The sequence below is a fragment of the Pelecanus crispus genome, chromosome 5 (assembly GCF_030463565.1).
Source record: "Pelecanus crispus isolate bPelCri1 chromosome 5, bPelCri1.pri, whole genome shotgun sequence".
Lineage (NCBI taxonomy): Eukaryota > Metazoa > Chordata > Aves > Pelecaniformes > Pelecanidae > Pelecanus > Pelecanus crispus.
This window is the reverse complement of record NC_134647.1, coordinates 28,794,941-28,815,834: the sequence shown is the minus strand read 5'-3', so window position 1 is coordinate 28,815,834 and position 20,894 is coordinate 28,794,941. Positions and strand designations below refer to the sequence as shown.

The 20,894-nt window shown below is 46.7% G+C and overlaps 2 protein-coding genes across 6 annotated transcripts in view; one reads left to right on the top strand and one right to left on the bottom strand.

The window, feature by feature from the left end:
• Nucleotides 1-259: 259 nt before the first annotated feature.
• IDH1 (isocitrate dehydrogenase (NADP(+)) 1) lies at nt 260-14,473 on the bottom strand. Of its 2 annotated transcripts, XM_075710525.1 has the most exons (9): nt 14,448-14,473; nt 11,614-11,741; nt 9,665-9,956; nt 7,810-7,915; nt 4,473-4,650; nt 3,861-4,012; nt 2,639-2,779; nt 1,703-1,865; nt 260-1,207 (listed from the first exon to the last, which is right to left on the bottom strand). In XM_075710525.1, the coding sequence occupies exons 2-9, from the start codon at nt 11,733-11,735 to the stop codon at nt 1,114-1,116; spliced, it is 1,248 nt and encodes a 415-aa protein (XP_075566640.1). In that variant the 5' UTR covers nt 11,736-11,741; nt 14,448-14,473; the 3' UTR covers nt 260-1,113. The 2 variants fall into 2 exon arrangements, with proteins under 2 accessions (XP_075566640.1, XP_075566641.1); XM_075710526.1 differs by lacking the exons at nt 260-1,207; nt 1,703-1,865 and adding an exon at nt 1,872-1,963.
• Nucleotides 14,474-15,609: 1,136 nt separating this feature from the next.
• PIKFYVE (phosphoinositide kinase, FYVE-type zinc finger containing) overlaps nt 15,610-20,894 on the top strand; it is a 71,988-nt gene continuing 66,703 nt past the window's right edge. For 2 of the 4 annotated variants that reach the window (XM_075711146.1, XM_075711144.1), the window contains exons 1-3: nt 15,610-15,641; nt 18,439-18,620; nt 20,177-20,356. In XM_075711146.1, the coding sequence (XP_075567261.1) occupies nt 18,449-18,620; nt 20,177-20,356 (352 nt within the window). In that variant the 5' untranslated portion in view covers nt 15,610-15,641; nt 18,439-18,448. The remainder of the gene's footprint in view (nt 15,642-18,438; nt 18,621-20,176; nt 20,357-20,894) is intronic. The other 2 variants (XM_075711145.1, XM_075711147.1) reach the window with 2 other exon arrangements.

Sequence of the window (20,894 nt, the reverse complement as noted above, 5' to 3'; positions counted from 1 at the left end):
AAAGTCATACCTTTAAAATCTTGTGCACTACCTGATGCTTACCACCACACTACAGATCACATCTTGCCATGGGCCAGAACAAATTAAAACACTAAGAAGGGAGAGGTTATTTTGTGTTGCTATCACATACCAACAGTCTGTCCCAGCATGTACTAGACTGTGCTGAAAGGTACTGGAGTCTCCCTCTGAGGCCAGATTTCCCCGTATCTGCTAATCACACAAAGGAAGGAGAGACACAAAGAATGTTAGTTGGCTTTTATTTTAGTCCAAACTAAAATACTCTTTAAAGTTCACAAAACCATGGACGGAATAGTTTTTCATAGTCATAATCTGACTTGCTGTATCACAACAGGAAGGGTAAGTAATAGACCAGACAACTGGAGTAAAGTTTTGCACCTTTATGAATTGTGGGGTGGGGAAAGAGGTAACAGTTCTAATGCTTCACATCCAGTCAGAAGGAGTAAAACTAAATGCATGGCCTGCATTTAGACACTGCAGCATGGCTTTATTAGGCTCTTAGCCTATAGGGCTTGTTTCCAGCATTTACTAAGTGCTTCTTCTCAAATGCTACAGTCCTGACTGCAGCAATGGGACCAAATCCCTTCGTATCAGGATACTATGCTCTGGTTGGCCCTAAAAGATAAATTAAGAGAGGGGCTGCAGTAGAGCTGGTATGGCCCTGTGAGCTCACTTATACTCAGTGGACAGTACTGGAGAGATGAGGACGGTTCTAAGGTCTGTTGGACAGTAAGTCACCACTGGTTTGACCAGAACTGTGACACAGACTGGCTTTCAGTCTGAGAGGAAGAGAGAAAAGAAACACAGATCATAAAGTCATGGGGAGAAACCTCAGGTCTGCTGTGAATGACATTAGAAATCCAGACCCACGTTGAGCTTGAATACTATCACATTCAGCTGCTTAGCAAAAGCAAGGCCTAGCCCAGCAGCTCAAAGGGTTTAAGAAAACACGGTCTTTTAAACATTTAAAAAAAGTGTACATGTCTGTTTTTGTCTAGTATTTGAAATGCTACACGAAAGTGTGATACAGTGCCACTTACACTCTGGTGTAAGTGGGAGACGCTTTGTTAGTGGAACTTGAGTAGAACCCCTGCCTTAAAGTTTGGGCAGAGAGGCCAGCTTCCCCTTCAAGTTTTCAGCAAGCTTGTCCATGAACTCAAAGGTGTTCAGGTAGTCAGAGCGTGTGACACTGAGGGAGGGAAACAAGACAGACATTAGTTGTAAAGCCACTCAAAGCAGGGAAAGACTGTTCAAAGAATTCTAAGTCTTGCCTCTAAAAACAAAAGAGTCATCTCCTACTCATCAGGCTGATGTTTTTTGCCAAAAGGCTCCAGAGAAGAGTAGCCAGATGGTATTTTGCAGTGAAGTAGGTCTCCATCCTAATCCTAAAGGGCAGGATCTGGCCAATGTAGCCAGCCTCTCATACAAGAAATCTTTGCAGTTCGTTAATTTTTTCCCCCCATGCATTTGCTACAGTAGCAGGGACAGAGCAACCTAGACTAAGCTACTTGGGGCTGGGAGTGTCATGTTCTGTTTGTACAGCACTAGGTACAGATGAGCCCTGTTCTGTGACCAGACTCCAGCAATTCTTCACCATACCAAAATAACTTCCCAGCAAACGTTGTTCAGAAACACCAAGTAAAACAGCCTCCTCCAAGCACAGCTGATCACTTCATACACTTACTTAGGTAGGCCTTTGATACAGGCAGCGAGGTCCTTTGTCATGAAGCCAGATTCGATGGTCTCAATGCAGACTTCTTCCAGGGCAACTGCAAAGTTCTTGAGGCTAGTGTTGTTGTCCAGCTTAGCTCTGTGAGCTAGTCCTCTTGTCCACGCAAAGATGGAGGCTGAGAGAGAACACTACATTACTCTGTCCTTCTAGAACTCCCTGGACATTGTTCTAAACTATCATGTGGAAGAGTAATTATCTTTAATATTAATAAAACTGAAAACAGACAGAAAAAAAGACAGAAATTATGGTATGGGAAAGAGGACACTTATCTTCATCTAGGCATCCTCTGCATTTTGTGCAGCTCTAAAGAAAAGCAAACACCAGAAACTATTCACTGCCTCCAGCAATCTCTTTGTGCATGCCATTTTATCTTATTTTGTTCCTGCCCAAGCTGGAAAGAATGACCGGTGGTAGGACTGTGGTTACACAGAAAGTTGTCCTTACAGTAGAAAGCTGCAGTCTTCTTCCTGGTATTACCTCATACTCTGATCCCTGTGCAGTTGTAGAGGATTCCTTCCCTCATGGCCCATTCTAGGTACACTTACACTTTAAGTATGTACATGGTTTGGAGGGTGGCTGGGTCTTTTGGAGCATCAGGAAGGGGAGTGAAATTAAAAACAACCAACCTACACCTTAAGGCCGTTGTGACCCATTGTTTGCTGAAGAATGAGAGCATGTCTCAAAGGCTAGGTTAGGTCTAGCTTATTGCTCACACTAACTCCATTCCAGCCTGGTTTTGCTCCAGGCTGCAGCTGTCTCCATGGAAGAAAAATGCATTATGAACTACCAGTTTCACCATTCAGTGGTGCAACACTCTGCAGATGTTCTTACTTCAAATGTGTTCTTTCATGTGTAGAGATCACTGAAAGGCAGTGAAAAGCAGCTCACCAATGGGGTTAGTGGAGGTTTCCTGGCCTTTCTGGTGCATGCGGTAGTGACGAGTAACTGTGCCATGAGCAGCTTCTGCTTCAACAGTCTTGCCGTCAGGGCAGATCAGCACACTGGTCATCATCCCCAGAGAGCCATAGCCTAGAGAATACAGTATTAAAAGTTCAGTGTCTCCTTTGAACAGCCCCCTTAAATTCCCATTAATCCCCCCTGCTACAATCCCCCTACACCCTCTCAAACCTTGATGTGAGTATTCCTGAACGGCAGGTGCTGCTGCAACTAACTGGCTAGTCCTGACATGTCAAAATAACAGCTTGTTTGAACAAAAGTGCTGCTGCACCATGAGATATAGATATGCAGACATTCTGCACCATTTCAAGAAAATTAGTATTCTCACCTAACTTGCTGGACAGATTTTTACTGAAAAGGTGCAGTATGAGAACAAAGAATCCTAAATAAGCAGTGTTGGGCTGCCAATCACTATCTTCTCCACAGGGTGATAGGAAGCAAACCTACATCATATCAAGAGCATCTGCTCTAGTCAAAGGAACCATGAGCTGGCAAAACTGGACATTCACATCACTTCAAACCCTGTAGGTTTCAGAGATCTATGTCTTTGAAAGCTTCTTTGTTCAGTAGTCCAACACACATCCTTGTTCTGTGGGAGGGAGTTTACTGGCATTACTTTAGAAAAAGCATATTACATAAAGCCACATATCTTGTCCTGTGGGCTTCTGCATCCATATTTGTTTTGGCACCAGGCAGCATGGTTATATAGGATTTTGATCAAGCACCACAAGTCTATAAAGTTAAACATATCAATCTCTCTCTTTACACCTGACAGGTAGCTTTAGGTCCTGAAGGTTTTCTTACTTATCTGCAAAGCACCTGCCAGTATGCTTATCACCAGTCAGCTTAACTCAAGATGTCAGTGACAGAATCCCAGCTGTCTGGATAATTTTCTGTCAGTTATTATGTTGGTAGGAACTGCCATCCAGTAAAGAAGTGCAATTACACAGTCTGCATTCAATGAATTTTCTTGTAAAAGTGAAATCAGAAATTCTTTGCCTGCCTGATATCTCCATGACTGGCCACAGGTTTGAAATGTTAAGTTCTGAGACCCACCACCACCACCTCCTGGGCCATTACATAAGATATGACACAAGGTCACAAGAGACTGCTACTGAGCCTACTTCAGTGTGGCACAGGAAACATCTCATACCTTGTGCAACAGAGTCAGACTGCACATCCCCATCGTAGTTCTTGCAGGCCCAGACAAAGCCACCTTCAGATTTCAGGGCCTGAGCAACCATGTCATCAATGAGCCTATGCTCATACCAGATCTTTTTGGCTTCAAACTGGGACTTGTATTCTCTGGAAAACAAAAACCAGAACACCTTGACATACATATAAAAACAGGGATTGCACTATTTGTGCAAGTAATTGTGCATAGTGATGTGCATAGAGATGAGTAACAAAAAAAAAACTTAAAAGAAATTTGCATCCCCTTTACTATTTTTTCTCCTCACTTGCTTTGCTAGGCCACTGCAAGTCTGCTTCAGAATCAGAGGAGCCCATAGAGAATCTGTGACTCTCTGTTAGGAGAGATGAACAACACAGCCACATTTAGCAGACATTTAAACATTGAGTACTGTGTCCTGCAGGACAAGGGAGCATGCAACAGAGAGGGTGCACAGCCCGCCCCCCGCCCCCCCAAAGTGCTGCTGAGTGTCTCAAAATGCTGAACTAACTGTAGCACCTCACAAGGCTAGAGAGGATGTTCCTGCTGCAGACTTAAGCACTGCGGTAGGAAGCAGACAACTATCCTACTTACCTGTCATAGATCTCTTGGAAGATGTCTTTAAAGCGGCCATCGTATCTCTTTAGGATGGTGTTCTTGGTGCTCATGTAGAGGGGCCAGCCTTTAGACAGTGCCATTTGGAAGGAACTGTGGGCAAAATCCTTGATAGACTGGTCAAGATTGTACATTCCCATGGCTACACCACCACAGCCTGTTAGCAGAGGAAGAACAGATAGGAATCAACTAGATTTAGTTTTGGTTCAGGATTTGACAGTCTCCCCACAGCATACTCTGGCAGGCAGGCTAGTGTTATCCCCAGGTGTCTTGATATAGTTCTTAATTTAAGGCCAGTTCTTTCAGGAGAAGATTCACTTTGCACTATCAGCTCAAAGCTCCAGCAGTCCTGTGACACATGGATAGGAAGGTGGTTTTGTTTTACAGCTAGGTACATCTTAATACTGTGATCTAATACCCCTAAGAAGTTTCTTCCTAATCCAGCCTAAGCAGCAAAACTGTGACAGGAGCGAGCATGCTCAAACTACTACTAGCCAGATAAATAATACAGAGTATTTTCCTATCAAAGCAGCATGCAGCAGTTTCTAGCAGGGGTCTCAGTCAAAGCTAGAAATGGGTGCGCTCCCATCTCAAGTGCCTTGTACCTTCAGGCTTTGACTGCACTGCAGAACTAACTCCAGCAGTCAGAGGCTGCTTTGCCTAGCTCAGGCAAACAAGTCCCCACATGCATTCCTGCATCTTTTCAGCACATGTTTTTGGCCTACCCTGCAGCTTTGTTTCACCTGCTCAGGCTCACTTCCAGCAAGTTGTGGGAAGAACATGCCAGTCATCTGCATGCAAGGGAAAGCCCCAAGAAGGCTCTGAGGAACTATCAGCACTCACATGACTTAGATTGTGTAATGCAGATCTGTTAGCAGCCTGAATGGAAGTGCCTTAAACCTACAGCCCAGCTTACTGGATGGAAAGCAGCATTCAGATCATGGGAGAGGCTGACTGTGGGTGAAAGCAGGGTCTAGGCCTTCATGAAAAAGCTTTGTCATCTTCAGAGCACAGGTCTTGGTATCTACTTTTCACTAGAAACACATGTACTTAATTTCAAGCACCTCACTACCACCACCTCTCTAGTTTGTTATACTGTGCCTTTATTGGGGACCTTTGCTCTGGAAACACCCCAGATTTTTTTTTATTTTTGAAAATAGCCTTTCCTAACATCCATTTGTCCCTACCTCCAGATGCTTGTTACTATATGTACATGCATGCAGAATGAAGAGGGGAAGCCAGAGAAGGTTTATCTGGTCACCAAGACAGCAAGGTCATTTGAAGTTGGTATTGGCAGGGAATGAAATTTCTGTTGTTACCAGCAAAAATACATGTTGTCCCCCTGCCTCCCTTAGTGAGTCAAGGACAGAAGACAGTCTGATCAGCTACAGAGACCGCGTCCTCTGGAGCCATGATTTCATAGTTGCTGGGTGACAGTTATTAAGTTTTATTCAAATACTTATTTGCATATAGGTAAAAAAACCCACCTTGTTGCAATCATACAGTCCTACTACCTACTCAAATCTCTTCATTCAGTGTCAAGGTTGTGCATATTAGTATAGCAATAGGACAAGCTTCCCTTATGCATTGTGGAGATATGCTGGCACAAGAGTTATCTACGGGGAGGGAAGTTCCCCCAGAGCAACAGCAGTAATGTGCCATCTTTGCACTTCCTTGCTTTCTGCTCACTGATGCAACACAGAGCAGTGAATCAGACTGGCAGCTGGAACTGCCAGATGTCTCCAATACAGGCTCACCAGTCACCTATCTAACAAAAACAGATTAGGACTGGCAGTAAAGCAGGTGAACTGCAGATGAATGGCTGTGCAACAAGAGATAGCAGAGATTCAGGCTCACGTGAGCAAGAATGCCAGAGAAATCGAGTATTACAAAAGAGGGTCATATGGCAGTCTTGGTACCTGTTTGCCAAGCCAACTGCATACACACTAGAATTCTGTGGTTTACAAGGATGTATTAGGTCTTTGTAGCTAGAAAGAAAATACTGCACACTCACATACATAGGTCACCATAAGGCTTCAAATCCTGAACCCTTTGATCACTGATAGGCAAGAGAGATGACTTGTGTAATGTTTTCCTGAATCCTGCCCCTAGAGGAAACACCCTGGGTTCTAGCAGCTTGTGTGTAATTGTTTTCACGCAAAGCCCAGCAAAGTCAGGATGACTCCTCCTGAGCCTAGCAATGCCTACAACCAGCACAGCAATATTGCTAGGAGGGACACCAATACTGCATCTGTTAAAACAGTTAGAGCCTACAGTCAGGAGCATCCTCATGAAATCTCCTTTCCACCTTGCAGAGTAAAGTGTCAGTTCTCATTTATATTAAAAAAAAGACTGCTTAATAAAGAAGGATACAAACTGCAAAGGTATATAGAGCTCAGTAAGACAAACTAAAACCAGAAAGAATTATACTCAAATTGTTCTCAAATATATCTCCCTTTAGGTCAAGCCCTGTTTAGATAACAAGCTTCCCTCTGATCAGAGCAAAAAACATACATGCCACTACCAGAGTCATCATACAAGGAGCATGACAGGTGGCCAGTCTAGTATGATTGTGTGTTTGATATGCCTCTGATCCCAGGAAGATTTCAAGTAACCTTCAGTACTTCCCAGATAAATGAAGGTGGCCCAGACCTTCTCCCCCACTCCACCTGTCCTGATTTCAGCTGGGATAGAGTCCCCCCCCACCCCCAGTAGCTGGCATAGTGCTGCGTTTTGGATTTAGTATGAGAATAATGTTGATAACACACTGATGTTTTAGTTGTTGCTAAGTAGTGCTTACACTAGTCAAGGACTTTTCAGCTTCCCAGGCACTGCCAGTGAGAAGTTGTGAGGGGGCACAGCCAGGACAGCTGACCCAAACTGGCCAAAGGGCTATTCCATACCATATGACACCATGCTCAGTATATAAACTGGGGGGAGTTGGCTTGGGGGCGAACCGCTGCTTGGGAAGTGGCTGGGCATTGGTCAGCAGGTGGTGAGCAATTACATTGTGCATCACTTGTTTTGTATATTCTTTTATCATTATTTTCCCTTCCTTTTCTGTTCTATTAAACTGTCTTTATCTCAACCCACAAATTGTACTCCCCCCCCCCCCCACCTCCCAATTCTCTCTCCCATCCCACTGGGGAGGGGGGGGGAGTGAAAGAACAGCTGTGTGGTGTTTAGCTGCCTGATGGGTCAAACCACAACACTACCTCAAAGTCATATTTTACCATCAAACAGATCTGACTGATACTTCAAGGTTGAATTAAAACAAAAATATCAGTTTTAATCACAACTTAGAGATAATACCTACTTTCAAAGTTATGGACCAGATATGTGACTGGTTTGCCTCCATCTTCTGGAGTGTAGGTCATCTCTACTTTTCCAGGCCCAGGTACCACAAAATCAGTTGCTCTGTACTGTTAAAAAAAATGCCATGATGATTTTATTTATCAGGAGGACAGAACCATAAAAAAACCAACCTGCATTTGGGAGGGCAGGGTACAGAAAAGCATAAACAGTTGTACCAAAAACCCCATTGAACAGGCTTTGTTTATTGAGCCATGTGGTCATCAGATTATTTTACTAGAAATTAGAAAGACAAGTAGACAAGAGTCTGCACATTTCAGAAGAGATCTTCTTCAAGGGAAAAAGCTTACAGGTTCTTGGGCCCCATCAAATGGCAGAGTACATATTTTTGCAGATGCACTGAAGTTTTAAAGTGCAAAGTATCCAGTGTTGTGTGGTTTGTGAGTAGAAAGGCTCCTCTCCCTGCCTCAAAGAAAGCCATATGTATCACAACTACTGATCTCATGAATACGGGGGAATCATACAGCACCTTAACAAAAGCCATTATTTCTATCCATCATGACATTTGAAAGGCCAATCTGTAATAAGAGTTCTTTGAATTCTGTAAACGGGTACACATTTTGCTCCTCTGAGCTACACCGACTCAAAAGAAGAGCCAACATGTACTTCAAGTTTTTAGATGGTGTCTCATCTTCACAACTGTCCTGAACAGTACTATTTAAGGTTACATTTCCTTGAAATTTGTCATCCTTTTTCATGTAGTTTCCCTCCTATTGAGGAAATCAGTTTCCTGAGCTGTTCTGAAGTTACAGAAATGTCTTGCTCATGCCCTTTACATGTTCTTATATTATTCCTTTCACTTTAATCTCATACTTTGGCAGGGTTTCAATTCTCCCCCTTAATCCATTGTTTCCTGTTATTATTTTGCCCTTCTCAATTATTCAGTACTGTTAAGGATGTTGAACCCCATTCTTTTCTAGTGTCAAGGCTCTGCGATTATTTTCCTCTTGGAAATTTATTATTTTACCTTCCCACCCCAGCTAGTCTTAGGACTTGTCTGTTTGCATTTACCCATCTACTTAAGCACTTGGCTCTTCTAGAAGACTTTTGTCATATTTGGCTGCTTTATGGCATATTGTTACCCATGGAGAACAGTATGGCTGATTCTTGTCCTCTGGGCTGCCCAAAGGCCAACACTGAGTGCCGTGCCATGCCATGCCATGCCAGGGCTTTCCATGGCCTTGTACCACCTCTGCCAGGAGAGCTCCGATATGTTTCCCTACTTCAGTACCACTGCCTGATGTGCCCAGTATGAACACCAACGCTGAAAGAGTGCTGTGCAAGTAAATTTAAGAAGCAGATCACAGTTTAAAAAAAAACAAAACAAAACCAAAAACCACCACACAAAAACACATCCACACAGAGAAGGCAACTTTGCCCACTTCTAAAAATCACTCGCTCAGATCCACTTTTGCTGTAAGCAACATTTGCCACCAAAAAGTCCTTCTGAGAAGCAAGAAGATGGGCAGTGTAAAGGGTATTTTCTGAAGACATTGCTACGTAGGGAAGAGGGTTCTGCAGAGGTGAAGAAAAACAACTTAGAGGAGTTATACTCTGTGTTTAGGTACAGACCTATCTAATCCAAGCACATATAGCTACACTGTCTAAGGAAGAGAAGCATGAACCAGGCTCTCCCATACTTTGTCAGGTGCTATACAAAGTGCTAGCAAGTACTCACTCCTAGGTGGAGTGCAAGGGATAAAGCAGCAGTACAGGGATGTCTAAGTCTTTGTAGCTCTATACCAGTCAGGACTAAGCCTGTTCATCTGAAAAGAGGAGTAAGCACTGAAGTGACTCACTTGATCCCCATAAGCATGACGGCCAATGACAATGGGTTTCACCCATCCAGACACCAGCCGGGGAATGTTCTTGCAGATAATAGCCTCCCTGAAGACAGTGCCACCTAGGATGTTTCTAATTGTCCCATTGGGAGATTTCCACATCTGCTTCAACTTGAACTCCTCCACTCTTTTCTCATCAGGAGTGATAGTTGCACACTTTATGCCAACGTTGTATTTCTTTATGGCTTCAGCAGCTTCCACGGTTACTTTATCATTTGTAGTATCACGATGCTCAATGCCCAAGTCATAGCTGTAACAAACCCACAAAGATGGTCAGAACTGCCCAGGACATTTGTTTGTGTCCAAACCAGACCCTATATGTGCCTGTGAGTGTAGTTCCAGCACTCTGCCGTAACTGAAGTTATGCCTCTTCCAGTGCAAATGCTGCTGGAGTGGAAGAAAACATAGGCTCATATACTGATAGTTCTGATACTGCTAGGAGGTTGGAGAAAGGACAGCTTCAGTTTATGGCTGAGGCTCTCTGCCAGCAAGGGACACAGCCAGTATCTCTTCTGTTGTCCCTTCTGAGCTTCCTGGCAATGGAAGCTTTCAGTCTGGGATTCGAATGGTATGGAGCAGCACAATCCCCAGATTAATACAGGCCTTTATTTCAAACCTCTCGTGCTGAGGGTTCTGGTTTCCTTCATATACTAAGCATATGAAGCTGCATTAGGCTTCAAATCAAAGACTGCTTTGACAATGGACCCACAATCCTGCTCTGGCAGCAGAGCTGCCAATATTCCCCTCAAACAGTCAGAGGAAGCACACTTCCCACACTCACTGTTTTTACTAGCTTTTGGAGAACAACGGGTGCCCAGCATGGGACAATCCTGAAGCATAGCCAGCTATACATGAATTTAGCCATTGTGCTGCCTCAGCCAGGGGTCGGCTTTCCCTCCTCCCACCCCTCTTTGAAAAGGGATGTTCTCTAGACTGTGTGCATGTATTATGCTGCTGGGTTCCTGTTTGCTCGGTTCTCAACACCAGCAAGCAGAAAGCCTGATGTAGGTGGCATACAAATGACTCCAGGAACAGGGGAAGAGGTCAGACTAGTGGTTTAATAATGGCAGACACCATTGAAAGCCTCTGTCCACATGGCTAGGAGCAATGCAGCTGGATACTTCTCTAATAACTATAGCTCAGTGGCTAGAAAGGAAAGAGATTATTTGTTCTGCTTGACCAATGCTGTAGACAGCATGTCCCTTTTGCCATACCAGCTGCTAGTATTTGTTTTTTTTCCAGAACTGAGTGTAGGAAGACAGCCTAGGCTCGGGGAACAATTGCAACAGTTAGTTCACACTGCCAGCAGCAGAGCTCAAGTTTACAGACATCAGGGCAGAGTCTGTGCCCTACGACCACCCTTTTGCCCTCTGGGCAGATCTTCAAACAGAGATGGCAAGAAGCCACAAGCCTGCTCAGAGTCCACTGATGCTAGGCTTCAAGTCAAGGGGTGGCTGAAACACCCCATGTTTCTAATTGTTTAGGCTTCAGGAAGCCATGCAACTGCCCAGGTGCTGGAAAGCCAAGACATCAGAGATAAAAAAAGCAGACCATGTCTGTGAGAGACCTTCTTAGAGGCACAGTACAGAAAAAAAGCTAACTCGCAATTAAGCATTCACTGATTACTGCTGTGAGGAACCCCAGAGTGGCTGCCAACAGACTTTGACAAAATACATTCACCACGAGCCCATGTTTTCCAGAGTACTTAGTGAGGTTGGCCCTTAGGTAAGTTAACCAGGGGAGTCTGCTGGGAACTTTACCAGTAAAAAAGGGCTAGTTAGCCTCTCTACACAGTAGTAGTGCAGGAGGAGCTATAAGGCTCTCGGTGCTAAGTGAAACATGATCAATGCCTAATGAGACATGCAAATTGCAGTACAAAGTGGCTGTGTGTCATAAAGAGCCATTACCTGTGCAAATCCAGATCTACATAAGGAAAAATCAGCTTTTCTTTAATCAGTTCCCAGATGACCCGTGTCATTTCATCTCCTTGCATCTCCACAACGGAGCCTCCATGGATTTTTTTAGACATCTTGAGCTGCAACAGATGTAAAAAAATCCAACCTAAGTTAAAAACTGTCAATATACATCACCAATACATGTATCCTGCATTTTTACAACACAACTAGAAGAGAGGTACTAACATAGCACACAAGATCTCTCCAAAAATCTTGAAAATAACCACAGTTTATTCCTAGTTCCATGCTAACTGGTATTTTTCTTACAGCCCCAGCTCCTATGGAGATCTATCCAAGGATAAAAGTAAAGGTTAATATTTGAGATTTAAGGGCATGTGTCTAAGGGCATGAGCTTTAATTACAGTTGTACAAAGGAATTTGAAAGCATGACCACATTCTTCCCCCAAACTCCACAGAAATAGACAAGCACTGTTTATTTTTAGATTTCATGACTTCTAGTCCAGTTGCCCATTTCTCCCCCTTTTTCTAAAAAACAGGGGTTAACAGACATTATTTTAATGACAGCTCATATTGCTGGCACTATTAAGATTAACACATTGTCAGCTTCTTTATTAGCTTCCTTCCCCAGGAAGGAAGGAAGGAAACAGGTATGGAAATCCAAGGGCCACATCAAGAGTACTTTCTCCTGGCAAGCTTTATTTCTGCTGTTAAATACTAGCCAGATTTGTTTTCTGTATGGAACAGAGGCTTCCCAAGATATTTGTTCACAAAACCTCAGAAAATAAACCTGAACTCTGTCCTTCTATTTGCACTTTGTTCCTTACCACAAGCCACTAACTGCTCTAACACAGTGCCCCGCTTTCTAATAGCCACAGTTTCCCGGTTCTCAGCTCTGATTATGCAAGAGCTATGACTTGGCAAGTTCTCCCTCCCAAAACAGCCTGGTTCTTGTATGGAGATGTTAGGATACTACAGTGAGATACAAGCCCTCGTGCCTGAGGCTGCAGTGTCAGGGACACAGAGGTCCATGAATGGCTTTATCCAGAACAAGGGGTCCTAATGTACACAGAGCCTATTCATCTAGATGAAGTTATTCAGAGGTTTGATGTTTGCCATACAAGGGCCCCAGGCTACGAGCACATGTGGAGACTGCTCCCTAGTTCAATTTCTTTTCTTTTTTTTTTTTTTTTAATTCTTAAACTAAACTAACTTGTGCTGTATTTCCAGAATCCAACCCATTAAGCATTTTTAGTCTGGGAAGAGAATAAACTTTCTAAGCTACGTTCTAGCTACTGCATCAAGCTCTTCCAAACTTTTTAAAGAGCAAAAATGAAAAAAAAAAGAAAAGTAAAATGACATTGTGAGTTACCGAGACTCTATTTACTATGAGAACATAAACTTGAAAAGTTAACTAGTCTGAGGCACTCCTATCCCAAAGAATGTGGCCTAGGCACAGGATTACTACTCAGGAGACATCAGCTTTGCTTTTGGCACTTACACAGTCTGATTCATTTAAGCCAAAATGTACACAGACACCCACCCACCATTGCTTCTTTTGTGGTTTGGTCCCTACTTAAATAGGCAAATGAGATTATGTCAGTCATAGCAATAGGTTTTGCAAAGGTGGCTTCAGACCTATACAGTGCTGCTGCCACAAAGGTACTTGAGACACACCTCCACTAAGCTACATCTCCACTGATATGTGGAAACAGCAGCTTCTTAAACAACTCTGTCAGCATCCTACATGTTTATCTGATCATGGCCCCAGTACTTTTCCCTGCCTCAAACACTGATGTCCCCAGTTTCTCCATGTACATGGGCAGTACTGCAGTAGCATCCCTCTTCTGTGCACCAGAGTCAACATGCCAAGAGGTTCCTCTAGAGAGCACACATTCCCTGGAGTTCAACTCTTTCTGTCACTCTTCCCCTTTGACGTTATACTCTCCAGAGCTGGCAAAAGTCAGCGAGGTCTTTCTCCTACAGCAACCCTTCTTTAAAACACACTTAACCCAGGCATTTAGCCAAGACAGCTTAGAAGAAACTTTGTGAATTTCCAAATACTCCTTGGTCCTCAGGAAGGACTTGGGGCCTACAGTCAATAATTAACTGTTGCAACAAATCCTTAATTCAGGTTTACAGAAGATCTCTTCAGCTCAGGCACACTCCCAGGGAGAGCAGTGCAGATCGTTGTCACTAACCGAGATCTTGCCTGCACTTGTTTTTCAGCTGCACTGCCCTCCATCCATGCACGCAGCCCGCCCCAGACAAGGCGGTGCAGGCCGGCTCTTCTGGCACAGGTAGAATTTGCCGAGCAGCCCGCGGGCTGCGGCCGGTGCTACAGCTGAGGCTGAAATCCGGGCACTGGCACCACCTGTGCAAGGCGCTGCCGGGCCTGGCCGGGACGGCGGCGACCGGGGGGTGCTACCCCCGGCAGAGGAGGGCCGCCCCGGGATACGCGAGGGGCCCTAAGCGCGACCGGCATTAGGTGACACTACAGATTATTAAGAGATATCATGGATTGCGAGGCGAGAAAGTCCAGCCCCGGGCCGGAGAGGCCGAGTCCGGGCTGCAAGCACCCACTCGGCACCCGGGCGTCTCCAGCGGTACCTGCGGCGGGAGGGGGTGCCGGGCGGGCAGCCTGCCGCGGAGCTCCCGCCCCGAACCACCAGGAAAAAGCCCTTAAAACACAAAAGCACCCTCCTAGGGCCCCTCTGCAGTGCGGGGAACGCCGCGCCCAGGAGGGGAAGGACAAAGGGCGCGGCCCGCCGCACCGCGGTGCGATACAGTGCGGCCCCACCCCACCCGCAGGGCCTGGGCCCCGTTACCTGCGGGCGGTGCTGGTGCCGGTGCCAGTCCGGCTCTCAGGGCGACGCGGGGCCCGGCCGTGCGCGGAGCCTTTTATGGGGCCGCGCCCCCGCCGCCGCCCGGCCCCTCCGCCGCGGCGCCCCCTGCCGGCCCCGCCCGCCCCGCAGGGCCCCTCCTCCCGGCGGCGGGGCGGGGCGGGGCGGGGCGGGTCTGCGTGGCCCTGGCCCCGGGCACCCGGGCCCGCCCGCGCCGTGGCTCGCCGGCCGGCCCGTGGCGGTGCCCGCCCCGCCGGGTCTCCCCGGGTTTTGCCTCCGTGTGAGGAGGCCGCGGTAGCACGTAACGCGCCGCGGCCGTTCCGCCGGGCCGGGCAGCCCGCAGCGCTGTGGTCTGCCTGCAGAGCCGGGCCTTTTCCGCGCTCTCCCGAGACAGCTGCAGTAAGTGGCCTGCGTCGCCACAGGGAAGCCGATGGCACTAGCGGGCACGAAGGCCTGGGCGCCGAGGGGGCTCGAGTGTGCCCGGGCTGCTGGAGTGGGCCCCGGGGAGAGCGCGGGCGGCCGGCCCGCCCTCAGCGCTGTGCCGGCCGAGCCGCTCCGCAGCCCAGCCCCGGGGATACGCTTACACGGGGGCGGGCACGGACACGTCGGCTGGCGCGGAGGCGGCCATGTCGGCGCTACGGCCCCCCGAGTAGCGGGGCTGCCCGCCCTCAGGGGCGGGAGAGGGTGCCCCTCCGGGGCCGGGGCGAGGCGGGGAGTGGGAACCGGGGAGGAACCCCAGCGGGGCACACCCGCCTCCCCGGGCTCCCTCCGCTGCCCGGCTGGCGGCGGCTCCCGCTGTGGCAGCCTGGAACCGCCAGGCGCGGGAGGAGCCTGCTGGCAGCGCGGAGCCCCAGCGGGGCGGAGGCGGAGCGCAGTGCCCGGGCGCTGCGGCTGCGGGGCAGGCGGGGCGGAGGACGCCGCCCCAGCGGCCCCGCCCCAACGGCCGCTGCCGGCGGGTGGATTGGCGCGAAGCCTCGATTGGCGATGCCTCGGCGAGGGGCGCCGTCATCGGCGGGCGATTGGGCAGGGCTGGCGGCGGTGCGGCGGGTTGCTAGGGGCGGGGCGGGGGAGCGGGCCGGCGCGGGGCCGGGGCGGGGGGGGTGAAAAGAGGCGGTGCCGCCCTGGGCCTGCGCCCCGGCACCCCGCACCGGTACCGGTACCGCCACCCGCGGGGAGCAGGTGAGGACAGCCCGTCCGGGACCGGGCGATCCTGCTTGGGCCTCGTGTGGGCCCGCGGTAGCGTCTCCCCGGGGTGCGCAAGCCCTCTGTGGGGCCCGGCCCGGTCCCTGGTAGCGGCTGGCGGCGGTGCTCCTAGGCTGGCCCGGGGGTTGCGGCGTGGCCGCTGCCTGCGAGCAGCTTTCCGCTGCTTCCTTCCCGTCCCGTCGCAGGTGATCTTCCGGGTCCGCCATCCCGGGCGGGCGGGTGCGTGCCTGTGGCGGGGGAAGGTAGAGAGGGGCAAGGAAAGCAGTCATTGCGGCTCCGGCGCAGAGGTCGGAAGTGAAGCCTGTGTGTCACGCAGTTACGTTTGAATTTCGACTGTTCAGCTTTTACACCCAGGGCGTGTTAGCCAGGTGTCTGAGAGTAACATCCAAGTAACAAGGATCGCCTGGACCCTTCTGGCACCGAGCGGTTGTGGTCAGTTTTGTGGGGTGCAGGGTGTCACAGAGCCATTCTGGATGTAACTGCTGGACATGTATGGAGGTTCACGCCCATACTTGCACTCTGTGTTTTATCGGTGATGAGTTGGTGATTGCTGAAGACGTTGCAGCCTGAAGTGGCTTTAGATACATCCCCCGTGGCTGTTTAGTAAGGATCCTGAGGAAGTTGTAGTCTGGTTTTGTGCCTGTTGAGTGATATGTGTGCCTTGCTTTCTGATTTCCCATAATATACAAATAAGTGACTATTGCCCTGTTTCTTGGCGGGGGTGTGTTTTCCTGTTAGTGGGAGAAATAAAGCACTTTAAGAAAGGGTGATGCACTCCATAGCTAATGTGTTGTGCAGCACAGAAAATCCAGGTGTTTCTGGAGATAATGCCAAGTACAGTGCTCTTTTCAATCTGTTTTCGTTAGCCTAGTACTGCTGTCACAGAAGCAATTACTGTGTGATTGGGTTTTTTTTCCTTGAAGCTAAAATTTATTTTTCCAGAATCACATACATGTATGCAAGTTCAGAGACTTCCTTGTTTTTTTTGTCTTGCCAGGCTATAGCCAGTTGCTGAGAGATAAACATAGTTTCCTATAAAACTTCTGGTTGACTTCATAATGGCATTTTTAATGTGGTAGTGTGTGTGGGAGCCCTGTTGTACATTCAACATTTAAAAAGCAAGTTATCAGTTGCCTTAAGTATTGAAGAAACAATTCCAAATTTACCTGAAGATATGCTCTTGAAGGCATTTTTCTACGAACTCTGATGTTTAAGCATGTTCAAATCATCTGTTGTTTGAGTAATATTGCTGAAATGCACAACAGCAAAAAATACCATGACTTACAGGGGAGAGGGATGCAGAAGCATTCCAGACAAAGACTCAGCCTTACATATAGAACCTGGCCAAAGTTTCTCCTGAAACTTTGTGAATGATGTCTTTCTGTTTTCTTTCTTAAGGATATGTGAATATCGGGAGAAAGTCTGAGCTAAAGGTGCTTACTGTACAGAGCAACAAGCAGAAGTCCACTGAGAAGTCATATGATTGACTTGCAGATAGCATCTTTTATGCATTTGTTGTAGGAGTGGTCAAACCTTGCCACATGAGCTGCATGCAGCTTGTTAGCACTTCCAGTGTCACTTGTCAACCATGTGGATTTTCTCTGGACTGCACAGATTTTTAGTGTGGCTTCTTAGAACTTGGAAGGAAACGTTCCTGTCAGCAAAATGTGCCTGCAGATTCTAGGGAGCAGTTGAACTGGAAACTGGTATCTCATGAAGGAGCACGTATCAGCTGCTAAGCAGGAAGTAGACTCATACAGGGTTTTGGTCCTTGGCACGGGTAAAAGTCAGCTGTCACTCGTAGGTTCCGTCAGCTGTCACTCGTAGGTTCCGTCAGCTCCCCATGTTCCTGCTCTGTCAAACGTTTCACTAAGTCTTGCTTAAACAAAGACGAACACAGTAAGCACCTTAGCAGGCTAGAAGTGCAGGCTTAGTGAGGCGGAGTGGAACCCTGTTTGTTGAGGTTAAGGAATATGGGCTGTGGGAAAGTATGCCTCCTGGCCGCATGAAGGCTTTGGTATACAGCAAGTAGGCTTAACAAGTATGGCTTCCCCTAATATATAATGTCGTTTAGGTCTTTTGTTTGTTTGTTTTTTCCTTTATGTAGCTACTCTTGAAAGCAAGGAAGTTTGGAGGTGTTAGATATGACAACAAATAAACCACAGTTTGGGTTGCTTCGCTGGTAACTTGCACAAGGCCCTGTATTGTAGTACAGAGGGGAAGCAAGCGCTGTACCACCAAACTTAATCTTTCAGTCCTGCTTTTGTTTGCAGTTCATTCTGTTTCTCATTCTGAAGTTAACCTGGCCAAAAAATGAGTATGCCTTGTGCTTGCTCAGGCGTGCCTGTCTTCAGTTTTCCTGTTACAAGGGCTACAGAAGTCACAGCGTTGACAGCTCTTCTCTTGAGCTGAAGTTAAAACTTCTTTGTGATATGCATGCAGAGTCTCCATTTGAAAACTTTAAGTTCCCGTAAAACAGCAACTGGAGTGTGTGGTCAGGCAGTGTAGTGGCTGTTTACTTACTTTGATTGCTCTGGATGTTTAACTAGGAGCTCTGAATTGCTCTCTGCAGAGATGCTGATCTCTTGCCAATGACTAGGCAGGGAACATGGGTGCCTAACTCTGGCATTCTTGACCTGTGCTAATAGCAGATGTCTGTGGTGGGCAGGGTGAGTGTCCCCCCTCTAGCATCTAATGAGACACCTCTTCAGTTGATTGAAGATGTTCTGTTTCACCACCCTGTGTATAATGCATGTTGGTGAACTCTTTCCAGGGCACGTGAAATGGCCACAGATGACAAACGGTCTCCAACGCTGGACTCTGCCAGTGATCTACCTCACTCTCCTAGTAGTCCGTCTCATCTCACTCACTTCAAACCCCTGACTCCTGACCAGGATGAGCCTCCTTTTAAATCAGCCTACAGCTCTTTTGTAAATCTCTTCCGTTTCAGCAAAGGTAAGTGCTTGGGGAAATACGTGTGCGTGGATTGGGTGTGCTGTCTGTTTTATTGATGCCCTCTGCTGCCATGTAAACTTGTAAAAACACCTCTGAATATAAGACCATAATGTCAGACAGCTGGCCAAATGGATGGCGAGTAGTTTCTTTTGTGAGGGATGTTGCATCTTGCTTTTGGGTGAGGTTTTTCATAGAGCTTTGCTGTGGGAGAAGATAGCCAGCATCTTGCAGCTGGAAATCTGTGGCTGCCCATGAAGGTCAGAGACAAGCCAGTTAGTAGATAGTATTGTATAGCTTCTTAGCTGGGCATCTGGATTTCCTTTGCCTGTATGAAGTTTTTTGGGACTAAAAGCAGGACTCTGCCAGCCTATATAAGCCAAGTGTGTGCCTGTCCTTCCAATGCAAGTTCTTACTCCAGACTTCCTCCACTCCTCACCTTCCTGTGCATCTTGTACCTTCAGTTGGGTGGCAGCTGAGCTGCAATAAAGCAGTGCATTTACAGGAAGTCCACCCTTAATTTGCATGGCTTAGGTGTTCCCTATTAAGAGGTCTCAAGTGTTGTGGAAGTTTTGTATATTAAAAAGTACTACTTGATTTTGGCCTTTGTGCTACATGTATTATGAAACACTTAAATTCTCAGTAGGCAATCTCTTAAAGAACTATGTGAGGCTTTTCTTTTTTGTTTCAAAGAAATATACTGCAAAGAGTGGTGAATGCATGTATTTGCATTTGTAGAAAAACTGTTTATCTCTTTGCTGGAGATGGCAAACTGGTCAGCTGCTTTTGTTTAGTCTGTTCATTATCCAGCTCTGCTAAGCATACTTCTGCAATGTTTGGGCTAGGGAAAAAGGGCCAAGATAGCTTTTTGCATAAGCAAGGTGATCTGTTCAGACTTTTCTTATGCTGAATGAAAAATAATTACTTTGTATGACTACTATTAGTTTGCAGAGTAGAATATCACCTGTCATTATTAATTTATTGAAAGTAACATAAGATGTAGTCAATATTGGCTTCACTTGTTTGTCTCTGACAAATGTAGCTGGAGTCAGCAAAATACTGTGTTTGGGAAAGAATGGGAAAACAACCTTGAAACAGCACATGAAATGGGCATGTTACTGGAATCAATGAGAACCTCTCTATACTTGATCCTCTGATGGAAAAGGGTGGTTTATTAAAGGCTGCAGTAACTTTAATGTTACCTCAGTACTGGCTTCTAACATAACTCAAAAACTCCTTTTGGGGCAGAAGCTGATAATCAAATGTAGCTATTCCATATAGAAAAAATAATTCATGCTTACCAGTTTGGTTTTTTTAGACATTTTTCACATTAGGGATATTTCTGAAATAATCTGAGCCTTGACAGACGAGTTCTACACACTGGCCTGTTTCCATGTTTTGTATGGTACTTTTCAGATGAAAAATTCATGTCTTTTGTTACGTATAATCATGATCCAAATGAGCTATTTATGACAGTTTTGTAGTCCTAGTATTGCATGCAGTACTGGTTTTCTTTATCGTGTTTGAACAGTTGGTTTCTTGCTTTTTGTCGACTCCAGATGATGGCAGGCTTTCATCCCCTGCAGAGAGAGCAGAGGCAGGACAGAGTGATCCACAAGCATTGAGTGGTGGCTGGTCCAGTCCTCAACATCCCACCAGGGCTCAGTCTCTGAGGTCACCGGTTCCTTACAAAAAACAACTGACTGGTGAGCTGCAAAGAAGATCATCTACAACCCTGGGTAATTTCAGCTCTTTGTGCTACAAGGGAATGTTGTACTAGCCAGTCTGGGATGCTTCAGAGTGAGATGGAAGGAGGTGAACAAAGGTTCATTGACTGTCTAGATTGATAGCAGAATTTGGTATCGGGCTACACTGCTTCTGTTAGTGAGGTCATACTTTAACCTCAGAAGTGTGTTCCCTCCACCCTTCTTAGTGTTCCAGCAAGACACTGTTGTTGGGGCTCTGCTGTTTCAATTACAAAACAGTCTGGAACAAAAGAGGCTTCCAAAATACATCCAAAGCCTTAAAGTCAGTTGAACCTTGATCCTGAAAATTTCTGCTTTGTCTTGAGAGACTTTAGTTTCTTAACAGCCACATGCAAACTATAACTTTAGAGCTCAGACTGAATGGGGTTGTTGTTTGTGTCTTCAAGGGAGTTAGAAATGCAGGTTTTTGCTTGTAGCTGTTTTGAGGAGAATTGAATAGGAACTTGTGTCTAAACCTTTTTTATTCCTAACCTTGGAACTATGGCCAGATGCCATACTGACTCTCTTTTAG